This window comes from Nannobrachium achirus (assembly GCF_963921795.1).
Source record: "Nannobrachium achirus genome assembly, chromosome: 6".
NCBI classification, from domain to species: domain Eukaryota; kingdom Metazoa; phylum Chordata; class Actinopteri; order Myctophiformes; family Myctophidae; genus Nannobrachium; species Nannobrachium achirus.
The window spans coordinates 43,168,571-43,190,902 of record NC_137815.1 but is presented as its reverse complement, the minus strand read 5'-3'; the positions used below and the strand labels follow the sequence as shown (position 1 = coordinate 43,190,902).

Genomic DNA, 22,332 nt, shown 5'->3' with positions numbered 1-22,332 from the left:
GTCAACAAAATATTCTAACTTTTTGGGTTCCGAGAGACTAAATTTCATCAAATGGTGGTCCTTGGCTCTAATGCTGAATAAATAATGGACCTTGATATGACAAGGGTTGAAAACCACAATCACTGGAGTAGGCTATAGAAAAGATACACTTGATTAATTGTAGATATATACTGTGTGTCTGCACGTGCAGAGGTTAAAGGTCATATTAGAGTCTGTTTTTATTTTTAAACGATAAAAAAAAAGAAAATAGTACAGAGCTTTTAAAAGGGTGTGGAATAAAAGTGTTGCTTGCCCCCCACAAAAAAAAGAAAAAAAAAAAAGAAACGTGTTCAGCTGTGTACGCTGACGGCTGCCATGTATTCTAGGAACAAAGAGATAAGGAAAAGACGCTGATGTGTTATTTTGGCACCTATTTTGGAGTCTATGAGAGCCGGCTGGACAGCTCATGAACAACAAAAAAGAATTCTGAACGATAGAGACCTTTATAAAATACTCGGCTCAGGAATATAAAAGAAAAAATTTCACATTTTGTTTTCTTCTGTTTTGCTTTTCGTGTGTACGCTGTATAACTTTATAGAGGCATCTAAAGAGCACAGAGTATGTTTCTGAACTAGCTACTATCGCGACGCAAAACTCTCCACCATTCCCTGTCTGGAATCCAAATATCGCGGTACCTCAGAGACAGAAACTATACCTGCCGCTGTTTAGCTGCCTCAATAATATTATGTACTGTGCACATTGAAAAGCAAGTGTGATATGTCTTCTTTTATATTCCTGGAGCGATTATATAACACATTTTTTTCATGAGCTGTCATAGACTCTAATGTTATTTGTCGAACTTCTGGTGCGAGTTTTGCCAACGAAAGTGTCATGGTGCATAGCCGTGGTCACAGCGTGTATCCATGTGTGCTTCTGTTTTCCCCGGATAAGGTTTTTCTTTTTCCTAAAGAGATGTTTGGATGCAGCCATCACATTACAATGTTTTAACTGCATGATGTTCACCTGGTAGATGCGAATCACAGAAATCAACGAACTTCATGCAACAGAGACATTGGGGCGATATCTAGATGCTGAATGTTATCTAACGCACCTTTTAATATTATGGTTGTGTGTATTGTAGCTACTGTCTTAGTGCGTGCAAGCAGTGTTTTAATATTATCAAGTCTTGATCAAGGTATGTACAGTACTGTATGTGGGAGGTTGTATGCGGAAAGCAAGGAAATAAGCAGTATAAACAGAGAGCTCTCCTATGCTCTGAGAAAGAGTGTGTGTGTGTGTGTGTGTGTGTGTGTGTGTGTGTGTGTGTGTGTGTGTGTGTGTGTGTGTGTGTGTGTGTGTGTGTGTGTGTGTGTGTGTGTGTGTGTGTGTGTGTGTGTGTGCGTGTGCTTGCGTGTGTGCGTGCATGCATGCGTGCGTGTGTGGAGGGGGGGTTCTATGCCGGATGTGTGTGTGTGAGAGAGATAGAGAAGTTGGAATGTCATGTGTGTTCTTCATCTCAGAGTGTTCATGCCTGTATGTTTTGTGGGGAAGTTGTGTGTGTGTGTGTGTGTGTGTGTGTGTGTGTGTGTGTGTGTGTGTGTGTGTGTGTGTGTGTGTGTGTGTGTGTGTGTGTGTGTGTGTGTGTGTGTGTGTGTGTGTGTGTGTGTGTGTGTGTGTGTGTGTGTGTGTGTGTTACACCGGCGTGTCTTCACGTGTCTGTATGCGTGCTTGTGTTGTATCCGTGGCAGCCGTGTCAATATTGTTTACGGTCTCCTACAGCATGGTGTCTACGGAACGAGGGGGTGAGCTCTGTCCTTTTAGGGGCGTCCAGCACCGACCAGCTGATGGAGAACCTGGGGGCGATACAGGTGAGAGACAACATCATGGTGTTTGTGTTTGAGTTCCTGTTCTCGTTCAATATCACGTTTGTACTTAAAACCTTTTAAAGAATATGTCAGTGTTTCTCAAACGTTTACATTTCAAAGTCCCTCTCTCCTTAAAGATGGGGTGCCGTGATTCCCCCATCATATGATGCAAAACGCATCACTAGTACATGCTGAAATACTAAAATATCTAAAAACACAGATTGAACACAAAAAATAACTCAGGATTGTGTTGATCGTGTCCCAAACAACAATAAAATAAGATCGGGTTGTCCCAGAGGTGAAATGGCCCTTTAAGTATGCCCGGTTGTCAGGTGGGCGGTGACCCAAATTTGAAGGTTTCCCCTTAACTCAGGGGTTACAGACTTGTATGGGTCCATTTGGACCCCTCTAAAGGAACCCACAGAGTCCACTGGAATCCACTTTGAGAAACACTGGAATAATGTCACCTGACTTGCTTTCCCGTGTTCATATGCTTATATTAGAATGGCTGCGTGGCCTCCTGGGCAGTTTGTTGTTACATGCTTGGGTGGTCTACTGAACGAGTTAATAAGGTCAGCGGTAGTATCTGTCGACAGGGGAGTCGGAGGATAGCTTGAGGCCACTGCTTCCTTTCCTTATAAGATGCACTCATTTAATGGGATTTCTCAGTCCACGGGGGGTTTATGTGCTCTCGTCACATTATGTCTGGCCTGAGGAGGATAGTTTATTCCATTTCTTCTCAGTTCTTGAATTGCTGTGTGTGTGTGTGTGTGTGTGTGTGTGTGTGTGTGTGTACAGTTCTGAGGCACTATACACGTGCCGTGTGCGTTCATGTGTGCACTTTGTAGGTCTCATCTCCCTCAGTGCATTTGATATTTCATTTCGGAAATGTTATGCTCCGATTACCACAGGGGCCACAAGTTATCCCTTATACTTTAGTGCTGATAGACAGCGCGTCGCTAATGATCAAAGGGCTTCCCAGTCAATAACTGCAGATTATAAAGTATGTACAGTATATACAACCAGGTGCCACAGTTACACCAATGGGCAAGTCGAAATCTCACTGGCACACCTGGATTCATAGCTAGTTGCTGATTGCCTCTTTTCACAATTAAAATTAAAATGACAATAAACCAAAATAATTCATTCAAATATCTTATTTTTGCTTATAATGATATGCCCAAAATAGGGGTCCCATGTTGAAAGTGGTTTAAATATATTTTTAAGGGTATAGAATTTGCCTCTGTATTGGGAAATGACTGCACGCACAGATAATAGTAAATTAAAAAGAAGGCGGACGGTGCCATTTATGAGTTCATTTTATTATTCGTCCAGTGAAGCTTGGCCAATGTGACCCTGGGCGTACACTCGGCCAAATATAGGAGCACATTTTGGAGCATAATAAAATAAAAAATAAAAATGTTATGTTATGTCAATCACGCTTGCACACTGCTGTCCATTTCGTATTTATTTTCAGACCAGGGTTGTTGTTTTCCGATTTTCTCTACTCTCGCCACTCTCTCTCTCTCTCTCTCTCTCTCTCTCTCTCTCTCTCTCTCTCTCTCTCCTTTCTCTCTCCTTGGCCTGAAACACGTTTTTTGCAGATTTCGGATATCCAAAACGTCTCACACCGGTGTAACTCAGCAGTCTGCACACCATTTGGGCACCACTAGCTTTACAGTGAATATTGACTCTCTCTCTCTCGCTCTCTCTCTCTCTCTCTCTCTCTCTCTCTCTCTCTCTCTCAGGTTCTTCCAAAGTTGTCGTCGTCCATAACGCACGAGGTGGACAGCATCTTGGGGAACAAGCCGTACAGTAAAAAGGACTACCGCTCCTAACGCGCGGCTCAGCCTCGCCCCCTGCAGGGCCCCTGGCTGAAGGGTCCCGGAGCCCCCCCTCCCCACCTTTTTGCCTGATCCTCTGTTTGCTTGAGCTTTTACTGAATGAGACCCTGGCGCATGAAGTCAGGCCGCACCTCGGCCAACCCAGGACCACCTCATTTAGATTGACGGAGATATGAGAGAAGTGTGAAACGGGTGGGTGCTTGGGGTGGGGGGGTTGTTGGGGGGGTTGAGTTACCTCCACAGGAGAGAGAGCGATGGACAACAGATGAAAAAAAATGAAAGAAAACAAGAAGAGGGTTGTTAGGGATTTGCGCTCATAGTTAAATCAGTTATATGTTCGATTCAGCTGAAACTTTTAAAACTGAAGACAAATACCTTTTTTGGAAAAAGGAAAAAAAAAAAAAGCACACGCTTGCTTGGCAGCCAGATATTCTTTTCCTTATTGCTTTTCTGTTTACTTTTTTTTTTTTTTTTTTTTAAGGAATGCGTTCAAAAGGAGAATTACGTTTATACTATGTGAATATACAAGGGTCACTCTGTTGCACATGTACCATAAGCCGCCCGTCTGTTCCTCGAATATTCTGTTTACAAACACCCGTGTACAAGTATGGTCTAGTTCTCCTCTCCAACAGCCGTGTTTGTGTGGTTTTACATTTTCGGTGTAAAGAGCCTTCTACCAGGCTTACACAATCAGCACTTTAGCAGGCCTATTGCTGGTGATGTCTGTGAAGAGGTATTTGGAGGAGATGAGAGGATGGGTATTACTGTAACCTACATCGTCATTGCACTGTAAGGGGCAATTCAGACCTTTTTTTCCCTCTGTAACGTTCTAATGCTTAATTTATGCTACGTCATACGACGGTGTATATATCAGGCTTAAAACTGTTTGGTCTCTTCGCGACTCTTTGGTCTGAACTAGCCTTAAAATCCCATCAACGCCTCACCAGATTCCTCTGCAATTCTCCATTACTTCTTCCCTTCCCATGCAGTATGTGTCCCTCTACTTCTCTATTTCCATCTCTCCTCTTCCCTCTTGTCTTATCACCCAGTCTCCTCTGTTTGTTGATGATAAAGCCTGGCTTTTAAGGTGCAACTTTCATCTGAGAGTAACTGCTGCTGCTGCTGCTGCAGTGTAACAGCACTGAGAAGAGTGTAAGACTGCCCTCTGCTGGAGAGGCTATCATATCATCCTTGCAGCACAGCGCCAAAAGTGTACTGTTAATGCTTTGATATATGGGTGCGTGTACTGTTAATGCTTTGATATATGGGTGCGTGAGAGCAGTTCAGAGCAGCCCATCTCAAACTGTAGATAGGATTTAGGGTTGCACCAGATAAAATGTGCAGTATAGAGTCCTCCTTCACTATGTTGCCCAGTGGTTCTCTGTGGCTGGCTGGAGGACTGTTGCAAAAATAAGTGGACATAACCACCAGTGCTGTGTCAACTACTATTTTTTCTCCTCAGTCTAATAAGTGTTTTTTGTTGTTGTTTTGCCTTATTTACAATTTGCATTGAACTGTGTTGTGGTGGGGCTTTAGCATAGCACAGCAGATGCCACCGGGCTGACTGGCATCCTGTCCCCTTGGCATAATGGGAACACTTCATTGGTTGAAGTGGTTCTGCTTGCTGCTACACTGTTCCTCCCCAACAGGAGCAAGGATGGGTGTTTAAAGGTACAGCTTGGCGTCAGCAGCTCAGGGAAAGGAACGCATGGTTTTACTCTGCATATTATGTTGCGGTGAGGAGGCTGTGTTTTTATTTGTAATGTACACTTGTACAGTATGTTTTATCGTGTGGAACACACTGATGAGGACTTGTCCCACCAGTGACATTTCACGTGGCTTGAGCCAAAGATATTCCGTGTATCTTTTTTGACAACACGTCCGAGTGTGTCACTCTTCACTACTTGCAAGAGTATTATATGCCATCTTAAAGCATGTACTATCCAGCTTGTTATCTATCTACATTATGGACTTTATTCCATATATAACTTCACTTGACCATGCTGTTATTATGCTTAACAAATATGTCCTTCATATACAGTATGCATAGTACAAGTCTTTGCTTTAGGATCGATAAGGTTTTTTCCCAGATGATGATACATCGCAGAAGTATTATTGCACACAAAAGAAAATTTGACGCTGCCCTATAATCACTATTCATTCTTCATAGTTTCTTGGTGCTCTCTTACTGTGATTAAAGCACAAGTGGATAGCATGAGATAAATCCCCAAAGCATGGCCTCTCTTCACCCCAACCTTTACCTACTATGGGAGCAAGGTGATGCTACTCCAGTTATTAACACATGTAAATAGAAGTCTTTACTAACAACTCATTCTTGGCTAAGGCAAATTACGTTTTGTTTCGTTTTAGTCTTTTTTTCAAAACTGTGCTGCCGGTACAAATGATGTAATTATTCAAGAAGGAAATTCTTCTCAGGCAAAAGTGGAGGGGATAGATGGAGAATCAAAAATGAACTGTGGGTGGAATTTGTGTGAATGAGGTTTACTGTATGCTACTGTATGTTGCTCCTGGTCAGAAAAGATTTTTTTTTTTTTTTTTTTTTACAACAGAGTTGCTGTCATTGGCGTAGATACTGTGAGGGTATGGTGGGAGGGATGAATTACTCGATCCCTCATTTTAGTATTAGTTGACCTCTGTGTTTTGTTTTTCTTTGCCGTGTCTGGTATGTCTGAGTGAATTAAAAGTGGCCCATGCCAATTTTTACTTTTCTTGGAAGAAAAATAAAACAAAATAAGAAAAACATCAAAGATTATGAAGAACGTTTGTTCAGTTTAGTCTGTGAAGTTCCTGTGTCTTAATATTTTCAACAGCAGGGAAGGGAGATGTGTTATTGCGCAAGCGCTGAAGCTTGATTTATACCTTATGTTGTACAATGGTGTCGCTCTGCAAAAATAGCAGATCTACAAGCTTATAGCTTGGCTATTTTCAGAATTAGGCTTAACAAGCACTGTGGAAGTCTGCAGCAAAAGCCTTTGATGCTTAGTAGTGGTTGTGTTCGTATCGGCTGTATCTCGCCCCATACTGCACTAGTCCCATCCAAGTTATACAGAGATATGTGAAACTCACCCCCATCCAACATGCTGTGAAGGAAACAACGTGTCTAATCTATACCCATGAGTGTCATGTAAAGCAGTGTTTCCCAAATGTTTTAGCTTGAGACCCAAAACCGAAATTCGGGTTGTATCCAACTTAGTAAATACTACACAGTATGCTATCTTCAGCCTACTGTTTAGTATCTACTATAGAACATTCAATATTTAGCTCTACTGTATATCTAACAGCAAAGTGAAACTTAAATGTACACTTAAATTAGAGATATTATCGTTGACCTTTGGTCCCCGAAGTCCCCTATTGCTGTTTTTAACGGTGGCGGAGCAGCCGCATTGCATTGTGGGATATTTCTAGCCACGCTAGTGACCACTGTTGAATACTACACAATTGCCTGAATATAGTATTCATCTCATGTACTATGTAGTAGCTACCAACTGAGCTTTCAGACATACTTGCATACTAAATAGTATGTTAGTATGAGATTTAGTAGGGCCTTAGTAATTAGTATGTATCTCACATACTATGTAGTAGCTAGTAACTACTAAGCTTTTGGACACACAAATAATTTGTTAAAAATGCAACCCAAAAAAGGGTTCCGAACCACTGTTTGGGAAACATTTAAATAAAGGCTACAGTATTGGTGCTGTTGACACCCTTGTGGTATCATTTATGGGGAAGTCACGCTTTATTAAGAGGTCCTATAGTTTCAACATGGTTGCTATATTTTAAAATGATGATAAAAATAGCTTCAGAAGTGAAATCAGACCTTCAGACCGATATAGAGATTTTATTTCATGGAAAGACTGTAGGTTATAAAGAGAATATATTTTTTATGTTTGAGCCTTTAATGTGGTAGTGCTGCGAAAAGAACAGCCGTTTTGTTTTTGTTTTTTCACCATGCTGCATTTTTCCTATGTTAATATTGTATCAATGTAAAGACAGACAAAACAAGCAATTTATTTGTATTGTGTATGCATTGTAAGGAACGCTCTGAGCTGAATGCAATGGTGGAGTAAATCCACTTTGTGAAAGGTGCGCTAGAGAGAGAGTCGGATATATCTCCTGTTCTGTATATATTTTGACCTTTGTATATATTTCTGGTTGTGATCACCTCTGCCTTTTCTTTCTTTTTTTATTTTCATTTGCAGGCATTGCTAACTGCACTGTGCTTGAATCGGAATTTAGACACGATGTACAGCTTTGATCTTTAATTAAAAATTAAATGACAATGAAAACAATATCAAGAATGGTAAATAACACCTCCGTGTCTGTCTTTATTCGTATCACGGTTGAGGTAGTCACCTCAGGCGGTTACCGAGTGGTGTCGGTAAGGAACGCGTGTAAAGTCTTTTCACTCCAGTGGACAAGAAAAATACTCAACTTAGAAATTGCAATATATATATTCTTCAACTGCATACTTAGAAATTGCAATCTATTCTTCATTGCATACAGTACAACGGTATGAAATATAAATATGTAGAAGCATTTTATACACACAAAAAAAGTCCTTGTTAAAAAGACTCAACTTGAATAAGGCCTACTGCATAGGAGATAATTCTGTGCAATCATTTAGGTGCTGTCATTAATCCAGCTGTCAAAGCACATTGGCTTCACTGTGCTGTGTTACACTGTACAATAGTTAATATAGAAGCCCATTAGTCTCAGTAAAGCTCCATAGCACCAATAGTTTAATTACATGTTACTCCGTGCTGTATGCAATAGACAAATGACTTTCATGGTACTGGCAATGGCAGCCAAGTGAAAAGCAAGTCGACGATGCATGGCTTGCTCTTGTTTCAGAATGTGTGTTAGCATATCCAGCTATACCACCGATGACCTTATGTAAATATATACAGTATAATCGTTTTTTACATTGCATTTTACATACCTGCAAATGGTATTTCATGAATGATGGACAACATACAAAAGGCAAAAATAAAGTACAGGACACAAAAGTCATAGTCTCAAGTAGCGTACTGTGGATTTGCAATGTGGCACTCTCTCCAGTCCAGACTCCAGAAGGCATGTTCCTCTCATGCAGGAGAACGTCAGGTTTTGCTCAGGGCAAAGCAAACTTGCTTTATTATAAGATTATGAGTCCTTTTCATAGGTAGAAAACAACGTACCAAATGACAGGTCTTTCTGAGACCAAGTTCAGTTCAGAGCAAACTTCAACACAAAACAGTACAAAAATAGACAGCACTGTCCACACGAGAGCCGACATGGTACTGCGGTTCTCATCAGAGTCTTATCTCCTTGTGGGTTTTATGTGCTACGAAATCCTGTCCCAAGGTTGTGGTATTTTCCATTGCTTTTTACACCCTTGAGTCACTTCAGTAAATCAGCTGAATGGTCCGTTTTGTGTTCTCCTGTTGAGGAAAGCGCTATAATAAATTGTCCCGATGCGAGTCCTCCGTCCTGCTTCTATAAGGGAGGGGCGGGGGCCCACCTGAGAGAGAAAAACAAAACATACAGGCGATCAGTTCAGAATAGGGTTCTGTACAAGATATCCCCTCACGATTCAATAATTAATGACCTTTTCAATGAAACACTGATTGGAATTTGTCTTGGCGTGTGCTCGGGGTAGACAAAACAATACAAAATAATACAAATTATGACGAGGGATAGGTCCAACCTAGCCTAGTAAACGACCAACTTCCGTTCTCCAAACGACCAACTTCCGCTTGCGAGAAACAAATGAAATGGTTTCTGGAAGAGGGGCGGGTACGAGGCTAGGTCCAACCTCAACAACTGTTGCAAACTTGCAACAATAACTGAATAGCATCAGCACTAAAAGAAGGTATTTTATATACATTTAGCAAGTCAGCAAAAAAAAAAAAAAGTTCCAGTCAAAAATGCCCGCTGCAAGGTTAGACTGTGTGCTGCTGACTTGCAAACTTGTCACCAGCTATTCCAGTGGATGCAATGCAGTGGATGCATGCGAACATTCAGCAAAAATAGCCAGTCTAGATCCGTTATTTTCGGCAAAGATCTGGTGTTGAGGAGAAAAAAAAGGAGAGGACCAACTATAGACCCTTGGGGGACACCGGTCAACAAAGTATATAAGGTTTAAGTGGAATTGTGTATGGAATGAATATGCTGAACTTTTTCATTACCTTCCTGACAGGTGAATCCTATCCAACTGTTGAGACATGTGCAGCGGCCGTTCCGAGAGTCACACTGTGCCCCATTCTTACATTCGCAGGTCTCTGTGCAGTCTGGCCCGTAGCGGCTGGCCTTGCAGTCTGCCACCATGCACAAAACAACACAGAAACGTTAGCCACTTGAACCTCAGCATTCATATTCTGGGGGGAACATTAGCCAGAAACAGCAGATCTACAATGTGGCTTATCTCTATGCCGTATTCTGCCGTGATAGCTGCCGTGAAAATGGTCTCTTAATGTACATTCACCTTCACATTTGATGACATTCTATAACAAGGGACACCAATAATGACTGATTAAGTAATTAATTCTTGTAGTGAGGCTATTGCTGATTGGTTCATCACTGACATCTTCAGGTGGAGATTAAGTGTGTAACCTTTCAGGTCAGCCTCCTTACCACTAGTCACTGCTCAGTGTTTTTTAACTGTTCAAACACTGATTTTTAATACTGTGTACATAAAGGGGGGTTAATCATATACTAAACGATGTTCTCAAAGTCATATGTTTTCAAGAAATAGTCAAATTATACTATGTTACCAAAAATACCACATATAAAAACAATGAGGTGTTCCACCTAATGTACCAGTAAAGATCTTTAAGGTGGTTAATTATCCATTATTGGTATCCTTTTATTATAAAGTGTTTCCAACATTTTAGGAACTGTACTGATGCAGGTAGAAGCAATTTACCACTATGTATTTTACAATATTAATTTACCAGTGTCACATCTGGTTCCAGTCTTCCCTGAAGAGCACAGACATCTCCCAGTGACTGGATCACAAGGGCTGTCCTCCTCACAGTCACACAGCTTTGCACAGCCCTGTCCATATGTCCCTTGGTCACATTCTGAGATGATAAAGACCGAATTATTAACATTCAACCCTGCGTCCCTATTTTGGACATGGCACGAGAGAACATTTCAAAATTGATTTAATTGTCGAAATAGAATAGAATTTCTGTCTACTCACTCTGTGTCTCAGAGGAGGACTGTGGACAGTTCAGAAACTTGCCTACAACATCATCGAGAGGCAGGTTTGGTCATTTGAAACCAGATTTTAACTTTATTTGTTTTTTTATGAATGCAAGAACAATGGCTTCTATTTCAGCACCCTAACCTTCCAGGAGGAGAAAGGCTTCTATTAGCTTGGAATCCCCACCAATGATGTCATTTGGAAGGCATCATTCTGAACTGTCCCCAGCCTATAATGAGCATTAGTGAGGACCAATTATATGAAGATAAAGTGTTTGTCTGACCTCTGTGACACCGGGTGCCATGGTAACCTGGAAGACACACACACTGGCCTGACGCAGGATGACACGATGCTCCATTCATACAGTCACATCGCAGCTGGCACAGGTCGCCATGGAGACCAGGGGGACAGACTGAGGATGAGGCACAGGACATGTGAAATTAAACGGATATAGCACTCGCAGTGGCTCTCAACCTTTTCAGGCCATGACCCCCAAAATAATCATATTTTAACTGAGGACCACCCACACCCTGACGAGCACTAAGAGTTGAGACATAACCTTTTGCATAATTGTTCTATTGTGAAAATAGCAGATCTGCTATCGGATCTGCAGATCGGCTATTTTCACAATTTCTGCCTCTAATATTTGACAGTTTGGCCAATGTTTAATTTGTCATTTTAGAGGTATTAAAAAGTCTTTAAATTGTCACTTTAGAAATGTGTAGATACCCTCTATACACTTAAACTTTATGTTGGTTTGTTTACTGTTGAGAGAGAAAACAATGTTGCACATTAAATTAATCATCTGGGGACCCCCCAAAATAATTTGGGGACCCCCCTGGGGTACCGATCCTCTGCTGAGAACCACTGCTCTAAGGCAGTGGTTCTCATGTCAAGAGCCCCCAAATGTATATGTGTTTGGTTGTGAACCTCCAATTTGAAAGGATTTTGTGCCCCATTGGAGAAGATTTGTTGTTTTTTCGAAAATAGCTGAAAGGGGGCTTTTTCTGGGGACCCCCTGGAACCCCTTTAAGGACCCCTGGGGTCCCTGGGCCCCACTTTGAGAACCAGAGCCCGAAGGACTGATGTACCGTATACACATTAAAGATAAGTATACATTTGACATTTTGTGTCATCTTCTTGCGTGTGGTTTGTCGGTCATGCTATTTAACAGATTATAAATCTTCTTTGGCCATCCTGTGTAGCCAACACAGGATGGAGTGTCATTCTACTGTAGGTGCCACTTAATATGCTGTTGTTCTCACCATGTTCACATATATGTCCATAGTAGCCTGGCCCACACTGGCAGGTTCCTGTCACCCTGTCACAGGTGCCATTGTTGAGGCAGTCACACTTGAGCTGGCAGTTGGCACCAAATGTCCCCACAGGACACTCTGGCACATGGAAGAGCGAAGCAGGGGGAAACACAGTAAAGCACAAGACATCTACTATCCAAACACTAGTACAAAACAGTGCAACAAACATGCTCTGGCTACAGTACAGTATATAAAAATACTGCATGGACCATATTCACACAGCAGCCATTTCACTATTACTTAATAGTGAAATGGGCAACCCCCATGAAAAAGTATTTTCTGTTCACTCCCCCTGTTATTACCCGGCTTGGTTGAATGCTTGATTCTGACTGGTCAAGCGCTGATTGCAGTGAATTATAGGTGAATAATGACCGCTCTGCTCTATAATGCACCACTGCCTAATCAAAGGCTCAGAGCACCTGCTGCATTCAGGCTGCACTGCGTGAATTTAGTGCCGTATCCAACAAGTCAGCCCAGCGCAAAAATTGTGAACACTTTCAACAGTCTGTAAACATGGAAATACTTCAGGTTTATATGCCACCTCTGCTATCGCGTCGATGGCATATCAACCTGTCGGGCTCCTATCACTCGATAATGACCGCTGAGCGAGATGTTATCCCTTACATATTGAACACACACTAGACCCTAGGCCAGGTAGCAACAGAAGAGTTTTGAGTGCGGTCCGTTCATCACATGCCATCTCCATCCATTAAGCAACTATTTCTGGATTTTGAGAGGATGTTGTCCATTACATCAAAGAAATAATTCTCCATCTGCAGTGCACTGTCCCATCTTCCATCTTCATTCCCTTGAAGGTTTTGCACAGTATGTTTCTTTCATCCTAAATAGCGGTCTGGTCTGAAAGATGGTAGCGCTCTCAACTAATGAAGCCTGTGCTCTCATCAGCTGGGTGCTCAGGCCTCAGATATAACCAAAATAGAAAAACCTTTCATTCATATGAACATGTAAACACATTGCAAGTCTGTCTCCAATATTTTTCTCACAAAGACGTGTCAATGCCAGGGATCTGTGCACACACTGAAATATCTACTTCCTATTTTATTAATATTAAAATCAAAGCCTGTGCACTATAAAGGACTGCCACTATCATTATCCTATGTGCATCAAAATGCATGAATACAGTATAAAGCAGGCCCTAATAAGTTATATAATGGACACAACAATTCCATTGTTGTGTCCTATCAGACCTATAGCACACAACAAACGGGCAAACTGTTAACCGTGAACATTTGTTCATTTTGTAAAAGACTTGTGGCCCCTGACTTCAAGTCATTTTACAATTGTGTCCCCCTGCCTGATCTAGTTGAATACCCCTGCACAATAGGAATGATCACTATCAGGATTTTTACAAAAACCTTTTAATTTTAACCAAATAATTTCACTCACACTACCTTTAAGAGTAAAATGGCCACCATGTGATTATGGTCAGTTAGGGGCGAACAACGATGCTGTACGTACAGTACACTGTATAACAGGGGTCTTCAACGTTTTCAAGGACCCCTTAGCTGAGAGAGAGATGAAGCAGGGACCCCCTCTACATATTCTATAAATGTTGTGAAGGAGATTCTCATCGATTTCATAGATAAGTTCAGACTTGTTTTACATTTAACCACTTAGAATCTTAAATCGTCGATACTTAGTAAACTTGACCTTTCACTCTGTACTTGGTCTGCTCTCTTTTACCTCTACACCAAACCTAATTGCCAAAAATAGCTGATCTACAAGCTCTCAACGCCTCGCAGCGCGAGGCGTTGAGAGCTTGTAGTAGATCTGCTATTTTTGGATAAAGTTCTCCTCAGACTCAGAGTATAGGGATGCGAAGTTTCAAGTTGTTAATTTAAAATAATTATCTTATCACACAAAGATTTGGCGGACCACCTGTAGTAAGTCTGAGGACCCCCTAGGGGTCCAGGACCCCCTGTTGAAGACACCTGCTGTATAAGATATACTGCAGTGAGATGATTGTTTTTGTGTGACAGTGTAGGGTGTGAAGCACCCACCTGCGTCACAGTGTGTTCCAGTCCATCCTAGGCCACAGCTACAGTTACCAGACGTAGGGTCACACACGCCTCCATTGCTGCAGTTACAACGGTAAAGACAGTCCACTCCAAACCAGCCTGGAGCGCAGCCTGAGAGTTCACGCACGCATGCACACACACACACAAACACACGCACAGAGACAAGCATACACACACATTGAATCACAATGAATGAAGGCAGAAGGATATGCACACATTGCAGAAACTGTCAGGAAGTGAAGCCAAAAGAGTAAGACCTTGGCGTTTGAAAACTCACCACGGCCACAGTCTTCACCTCTGCGTCCCGGCCTGCAAACACACCTGCCAGAGACGGCGTCGTTCTGTGCTCCTTCTCCACACAGCGCCACCTGGCCACAGTCCGGACCATAGCGGCCAGCTGGGCACGCTGTCAACACACGGCACATGCAACATTTAACACTTAACCCAACGCTTAAACCCAGTTTTATACTTTTAACAATTTTGCCTACAGCCTACACTATATAATAATATAATGGTATGCCCAAAATATGGACGCAAGGTTTAAAGTGGTCAACCATTCGATTCATATTCAATATTATCATTATTATTTATTTTTTATTCAATGAAAATTAAAGTTTGCTGTAAACTCACTGATATTGCAGCGTGCTCCTATAAACCCTGGTGGGCATTCACAGGCGCCTGTGCTAGGACTGCACCTCCCACCGTTGTGACACCGGCACTCTCTGTCACAGTTGTGGCCGTAACGACCCTCTGGACACGCTGAAGAAAAAAGAAACATAAATGATCTCACAGAACTTCAATGGAGATCCCACGTGTCCTATAGAGGTTTCATGTTAATATTGTATAGTGCGGTTCATACTCTGGTCACATTTGGGACCATGGAAGCCCGGGGCGCAGTAACATGTCCCCGACACTGGATGGCAGAATTGGTTGGTCTCTGAGCACTGGCACACCTGGTTACAGTTGAGTCCATATGTCCCTGGGAGACAGGCTGATATGAGAGAGAGAGAGAGAGATTCACTGTGTGCATATTTTTGTTATATTTTTTTGTTTGCTTGTTCAGGGATTGCATCGAGCACAGAATTATCATAGTTCACCAAATAATATTGTACAGCATTAAGAGTAGCCAATTATTTGTTTCCCCTTTTTTCTTTCAATTTAGTTAAGCCAGTTATTCCTTCCCACTGCTTGCCACTGCAGTTGTACCCTACAGGCAGGCTCACCTGCCAGTGAGGAGCCCCTACCGGGAGGACATAGCACCTCCTGGTCAAGTTCAACATTACCTGCTGACAGGTGCCGCCCCAACCCGTACATGCAGTGACAAAGACCATCATCCCACACTTCACACTTATCCGGTTATTAAAAATGTATTACACTGTGTGTGGGGAGGAATTAATTGGCATAAAGAAAATTGGTAAAAAAGCAAAAAAAGGGGGAAGAAATGACCAAAAAAAGCATAGGTGACAGGGTGGGGGAGGTTGAGGATGTCACTACACTACTCACTCTGCTCACAGCCGTTGCCCGTGAAGCCAGGAGGACAGCCACACTCTCCAGAGACATGGTGGCATGACGTCCCCTGTGGACAGCTACAGCGTTGCAGACAGCCCTCGCCATAAGCACCAGGCAGACATGCTGAAGGAAGACAATTAGAGACACTCAAAAACTACTACAGCAAGCACAGAAATGTCAGGCTAAATACAAATTCCTTGGTGCAAAACCTTCTCAAAACACTTCTCTGATTATCCACCAGGGGTCGCTAAAGTATAACAGTTTATAGCAGTAGTTCTCAAAGTGGACTATTGTCTCTGCGGCTTGTGATTGGCTGAACTAGGAATCGCTCCGAGATCACTCACTTCACTTGGACCGTGCAGAGGTGCCAAAAGTAGGGGGAGCGAGGATTTACGATTCTGTTCCTATCGGATTATAACTCGGATGGTGCTGAGTCAGCTCAAGAGGACTTCGCCATGCTCAACACGGCGACTCGCTCACTTTACTCACTCAGTGGTGTCTCACATGGATCAAGTCCGCTTGAAACAGCGTGCCTCTGTCTTCTCCACCGAAAACAAGCGCTCCCTCACAAGGCATCGACTACGGGAACAATAATAGCGCCTCGGGACCCTCAGGGTTCCTTGTAGAGGGCACCCTGGCCACAATATGACTTCCGGTTTGTTCTAGCGGAAGTGCTGTGTTTACGGAAGTTACGTCATGCGTTGTAATCTTCCGGTGAAATTCTCACGGCGGAAGTTGAACGGAATTGTCACCAGGCTTTTCTCTTCGCAGATGAGTAAGCAAGGCTATGTTGAGGGAGTTCCAAATGAACCCTTACAGGACTCTTAGGATTATTTATGATGTTCGGTGTACCTTTGTCACACAGCTTTCCTCTCCACCCTGGTGGACACTGGCAGTCTCCACTGACGTGGTGACATGGAGCTCCGTGTTCACACTGACACCTGTCCTCACAGCCGGCCCCAAACTGACCTGGATCACATGCTGAAGACCACAAAAAAAAAAACAACGCAAAATCAGACAGGATTACTATCTCAAATGGCTAAGTAATACAATGATTAGATTAATGCAGTGGTTCTCAACCTTTTCTGGATCAGAACCCACTTGAAAGTCTTGAAAGCAGTGTGCAGTTTATTTTAATAATGAATCAATTGATTGTGTTTTTCTGGCTTGGATCAATGGGACCAATATATAGAAAGAGTACCATTTTTACATTATTTTAATATTAGTATTAAATGAGCAGTAAAATCTTGGTTTTGCCCATTATTTGGGGAGCCACTTGCAATATCTTCACGGACCACCAGTGGGCCCCCGGCCCACAGGTTGAGAACCACAGGACTAATTAACACAGGGGTTTTCAATGTTTTCAGGCCAAGGACCACTTAGTTGAGAGAGATGAGAGAGATTCCATATAGTTTGACAGCACAATCATCAGTGTATTTTGGATTCATGTCAATTTGTGTTTTCAGATATTTATCCACTTGAAGTCAGTAATAAACTTGACCTTCCACTCTGTACTTAGTCTGCTCGTTTTCCCCTCTACACCAAACCTCTTTGCCAAAAATAGCCGATCTACAAGCTCACAACGCCTCGCAGTCCGAGGCGTTGTGACTGCTTGTAGATCTGCTATTTTTGGCTAAAGTTCTCAGATTATGGACGTTAGGGTTCAAGTGGTTAATATAAAAAAGGAGAAAAAAAGTTAGTCATCACTCAAAGATTCGGAGGACCCCCTGTAGTAACTCTGGGGACCCCTAGGGGTCCCGGACACCCTGTTGAAAACCCCTGAATTAACACATTTTTGCTTTGGTTGTACGGTACGTAGAGACTTCCATCATACGGTACCTTTCTCACAGCGCTCTCCTACCCAGCCAGGACCACAGCTGCACTGCCCAGTCTGCCTGTCACACTGCCCGGCGTTCTCGCACTCGCAGCGCTGCTGGCAGTCCGCCCCGAACCGACCCGCTGCACACTCTGGGTAAACACACAGCAGCACGCATGGGAAACAAGGGGCGTCACAAGGGGTAGGAAAGTGGGACTGAGTTACTAGGGCCCAAGGTGGAGGAGCCCTAGTAACTTTAACTATTGAAAAATAGCAGATCTACAAGCTCACAGCGCGGCACCGAGTGCCGCGCTGCGAGCTTGTAGATCTGCTATTTTTGAAAAGTCGTGAAAATGTGTGCAAATCTTTGAATATGTATTTTTTTAAGCGGGCATTTGTAACTCAAATTTTGCGTCCGGGGGGTCCCTGGAACTACATATTTTGAGATGGGGGTCCGTGGCCAAATACATACCATTTTGGGGGTCCTTCACATGAAAAAGTTTGAGCATCACTGAAATGGAAACATGGGTTTCTTGCACACTTTTTCACAATTTTTCAAAAATAGCAGATCTACAAGCTTGCAGCGCGGCACTCGGTGCCGCGCTGTGAGCTTGTATATCTGCTATTTTTCAATAGTTAACATTCATGGGGGCCCACAGTCAATCCTTGTACCCAGGGCCCAGAATTTGGTGTGACGCCCCTGCATGGCAAACAAGGCACCCACCACACAGAGAGAGAGAGAGAAAGAAAGAGACACACACAAAAGACAGAACACAGAGCGAGACGGAACACAGAAAACAACGTTGACGTTTGGAGAAGAAAACCCACACGCGAAGGGGAACGTTATATGCTTTTTTTGCTGAGGACAGCAATAAGTTGTGTAAAGTAACTAAAAGTACATTTACTCAAGTATTGTACTTATTCTACTTAAGTACAATTTTGAGTTACTTTCACTTTACTGGAGTATTTCCAATTTGCAGTACTTTTACTTCTACTCCGCTACATCTCAGAGGCAGATGTTTTACTTTTACACCGCTACATTTATAGACGATCTACAAGCTCACAATGCGTCACAATGTGATGCATTGTGAGCTTGTAGATCTGCTAAGATTTTTATACATTTGAAAACTTTAAATGGGATAGTCTGCACAATGAGTACTTTCTACTTTTGGTACTTTAAGCACCTTTTGATACCAATCCTTTTGTACTTTTACTCAGGTACATTTTGAAATACTTGGAACAGAGTTTTTCTACATTGCAGTATTGATACTTTTACTTAAGTAAAACATGCAAGTGCTTTTTCCACCACAGAAACATTGTGACGTTTGGAGAAGAAACCCACATGCGAAGGGGAAAGTTACCCCTTTCTGCTGAGGACAGCAGTGCACTTTCCAGTAACCTTCCTCAATGATTTGTGGTTGGACAGAGTATGGAGTTGGCACCCTGGGGTGCCAGCCGCAGAGTGGAGAGGGTAAAGCACTTTCCAGCAGCAGGATTAGAGGTTTCCTGTGTGCGAAGACTAGGCTGGCTAGGGTCTGGCATGGATCACCCACAGAAAGAAAGGTTCTAACAGGAGAATAGTGTGTGATGTGGTGCACGGGGAGAGTGAACCCCAGTGCCGTCCTGGGGTCGACAGTGAGACATTTACGGGACAGACAAGGAGACTGTGGGGTCTTTGCGAGACTTGTCGACGGTGCACAAACACGTTCACGGAACCAAACACACCACCAGGGAATAACAAAAAAAAAACATATGAGCTAAGAGGGCAAATTAGACTGAGACTAATGTATTTCCTGAATACAGTAAAACAACCATAGGGCCACTGTTCTAAATGGTTACTTGCATTTCAGTTCATGTTATTCTTCTGCTTTTCTGCCCAGACTAGTCTAGTAGCCAACATCATTACGGTTTTCCACTCAAAGACTTTCTGGTGGTCTTGAAAGAGGCTGGAACTGATTCAAGAAATGTTCGAACACTATCACTTTCACTTTGGGTTCAAAAGGATTACTATGGGTAGAACTGTATGGCCTGATTAATACTTACGGTAGCTGTACGTTGGTGTCATGAACCTAAAATGGCTACTGAATCCATTCATAATGTACCTTGGAAGGACACATGGAGATTATGGCATTGCTATGTTCTTGTCACTCACCAAGCTCACAGGCTGTGCCCATCCATCCTTCGGCACACGTGCATTTTCCATTGGTTCTGTTACAGGTGGCTCCATTCTGGCACAGGCAGCGATGGCGACAGTCGGCTCCATAGAAGCCTGAAGGGCACTCTGGGAGAAATAAATATATAATACTTAATGTATTCTTTTAGCTACAGTGATGCATTAAGGGGCGGCATAGCTCAGGGGTAGAGAAACCGTTATTAGAGCACGAAGGGTTCCCGAAGGGTTCCCAGTTCCCAATCCGGGCTCCCCTTGAGTTAATAGCGACATTAAGCAGACCGTTTCTACTACCGCAACGTGAGGTGGGACTACGACTGCTATGACGTAATCGCCGTAGCGATCGAAATGGTTAAGCAAAGCATCAGCGGCGACGGGTTCCCACCCCTTCCATTGAATGCTTTGGTTCCCATGGCGACGCGCACACGCAGCAGACGGAGTAGGCGCTACGTGGGAAGGGACCTTCTGCCGTAGTAGAGGCGGCCGTGGCGACGGCAGGTTTATCTATCGAGCGCGGATCATTTCCGATTACCGTTGTCATCTGTCGTTGCCGTAGCGTTGCTTAAACTGGCTAATGTCGAAGAGTCCTTGGGCAAGACTCTGAACCCCTAATTGCTCCCGGTGAGCAGGTTGGTGCCTTGCATGGTTTCCTCCGCCACCGGTGTATGAATGTGTGCGTGAATGGGTGAATGTAATGCACAATCTATGTAATGCACCATTTACCATTTACAGTGACATCCCACCCTAGTACGTGTGAATCACGCAAGTCTGTTGGGGTTGCAAACAAAGGTGCTTCTTGTGTACTGTAGGTTTGATTCTCATTTGTGACCCGGGAGCTTATTTTGTATGGCCTTTCTTAATTTTTCATAAGTTTCTGTTTGTTGCCTTCTCTTTGGCACTTAACTAATTTTGCTCTAGCACAGAAAAAAAGATATCACTGTTAACGATAAATCTCACACATTTTTTATTCTTTCCTTTTTTTCAATTTTAAGGGGAGGGGGGGAGGGTACTGTATGTCTTGTCTTTAAACTTGAAAATGTATAAATAAAATTGTAAAAAAAAAAACACGATAAATCTCACAAACGCAAAGCTGATACTGTACATGTGGTGTTTGCACCTGTAAGACAATGGCAGACTCGGTCATGCCACCAAATACCCATATGTGTGTATTTTTACGATTCCTCATTTGAAACTTTTGTTGCCGTCACAATTAGTTTTAGATCACCTGCACTCACCTTCTGTGCAGCTGGGCCCAGTCCAGCCCGGCGTGCACGCACACTGTCCGCTAGCCGGATGGCAGCTGCCATCGTGGTGGCAAGCGCAGCTTTGGTTACATCCTTCCCCATAGAAACCGGTCGGGCACGCTGCCAGGGGAGAGACAAATAATATCATTACCCTCTGGTGAACTCTGCTCATCAAAAGAGAGAAAATACCAGTGCTCTGGTAAATGACGCAGGCAGCAACGCAGAGGAAACCCGAGTCATTTACTTTCTCATGTGCGATCGTCTCTGGGGCCGGATTCTCCCAAATGTTCCTGAAACATGTGTGTCAGTGTTACAGAGATGATCTCAGTACAAAGAGGATTTTATGAAACCCATGGCTGATATGAACCCCTCTTGGACTAGTCTCGATTCCGTGGAGCTTTGGAGCTTTTGGAGCTTTCATGGTGGCGATGTAAGATAAGTGTAAGAATATTTCTCTAAGCTCTGTGGCTGTGTGTGATAACTCACTCAGGTTGCAGTGAGGACCCATCCAGCCGGCGGGACAGGAACACACCCCGTTGCCATGGTTACAGCTCCCACCATTTAGACACAAACACTTCTCCTGACAGTCCAGACCGTAGAAGCCCTGAGGACAAGCTGAAATATACACAAGAGAAACACACAGATAAACACGATACCATAAGATGTGTTGTACACTGTATATCGTCACTGTCGGGCAGAAACCTCGTACCTCCAAGTTTCAAATGTGTAAGTTTTTTCGCGAAGTAAAGCTCTGCTTCATCAGACAAGGCCGTCGCTCAAAAGTAGTGAAAACAGCAGATCTACAAGCACACAACGCCTCGCGGTGCGAGGCGTTGTGTGCTTGTAGATCGGCTGTTTTCACTAGTTTAGTTCATTTTATTAAATGATAAAAACGAACGGTTTTGGACATACAAGGTTTCCACTCGACAACGACGATATACTGTAAATACCTTAACACCAGAGACGAATTTGTCTTTTTTTAGGTGTCAGGACGTGGAGATGATGTCTGGGAAGGTTTCTTACGCTTTTCACAGAAGCTTCCGGTCCATCCCACCTGGCAGGTGCAAGCTCCACTCACATGGTCACACGATGCCTTGTTGTCGCACTGACATCGATGGCGACAACCCAGGCCAAACGTACCTGCGGCGCATTCTGCGGGGGGAGGGGGAGGGGAGTCAGATGATAGACAATGCAGGCAAATAGTCCAGTAATTTATGACACATTAAGAGACATTGACATCTGTTGGAAAAACCCAGTGGTGGGAAGTAACTAAGTACATGTACTTAAGTACTGTACTTCTACTCCACTACTTCTCGGATCCAAATATTGTACTTTTACTCCAC

At 43.2% G+C, this 22,332-nt stretch overlaps 2 protein-coding genes across 5 annotated transcripts in view; one reads left to right on the top strand and one right to left on the bottom strand.

Moving 5' to 3' along the window:
• Window positions 1–3,849, top strand: part of kcnab2a (potassium voltage-gated channel subfamily A regulatory beta subunit 2a) — a gene marked incomplete at its 5' end in the record, with an annotated part of 158,047 nt that extends 154,198 nt beyond the window's left edge. For all 4 annotated transcript variants that reach the window (XM_080727820.1, XM_080727821.1, XM_080727819.1 and 1 more), the window contains 2 exons: window positions 1,759–1,847; window positions 3,593–3,849. In XM_080727820.1, the coding sequence (XP_080583946.1) occupies window positions 1,759–1,847; window positions 3,593–3,682 (179 nt within the window). In that variant the 3' untranslated portion in view covers window positions 3,683–3,849. The remainder of the gene's footprint in view (window positions 1–1,758; window positions 1,848–3,592) is intronic.
• Window positions 3,850–9,144: 5,295 nt separating this feature from the next.
• The window catches only part of megf6b (multiple EGF-like-domains 6b), a gene marked incomplete at both ends in the record, with an annotated part of 93,255 nt that continues 80,067 nt past the window's right edge, over window positions 9,145–22,332 (bottom strand). Inside the window, 16 exons of the mRNA XM_080729007.1 lie at window positions 9,145–9,209; window positions 9,877–10,005; window positions 10,642–10,770; window positions 11,179–11,307; window positions 12,161–12,289; window positions 14,233–14,361; window positions 14,528–14,656; window positions 14,881–15,009; window positions 15,110–15,241; window positions 15,754–15,882; window positions 16,612–16,740; window positions 17,599–17,727; window positions 19,728–19,856; window positions 20,981–21,109; window positions 21,476–21,604; window positions 22,013–22,141. Coding sequence (XP_080585133.1) covers window positions 9,145–9,209; window positions 9,877–10,005; window positions 10,642–10,770; window positions 11,179–11,307; window positions 12,161–12,289; window positions 14,233–14,361; window positions 14,528–14,656; window positions 14,881–15,009; window positions 15,110–15,241; window positions 15,754–15,882; window positions 16,612–16,740; window positions 17,599–17,727; window positions 19,728–19,856; window positions 20,981–21,109; window positions 21,476–21,604; window positions 22,013–22,141 — 2,003 coding nt within the window. The remainder of the gene's footprint in view (window positions 9,210–9,876; window positions 10,006–10,641; window positions 10,771–11,178; window positions 11,308–12,160; window positions 12,290–14,232; window positions 14,362–14,527; window positions 14,657–14,880; window positions 15,010–15,109; window positions 15,242–15,753; window positions 15,883–16,611; window positions 16,741–17,598; window positions 17,728–19,727; window positions 19,857–20,980; window positions 21,110–21,475; window positions 21,605–22,012; window positions 22,142–22,332) is intronic.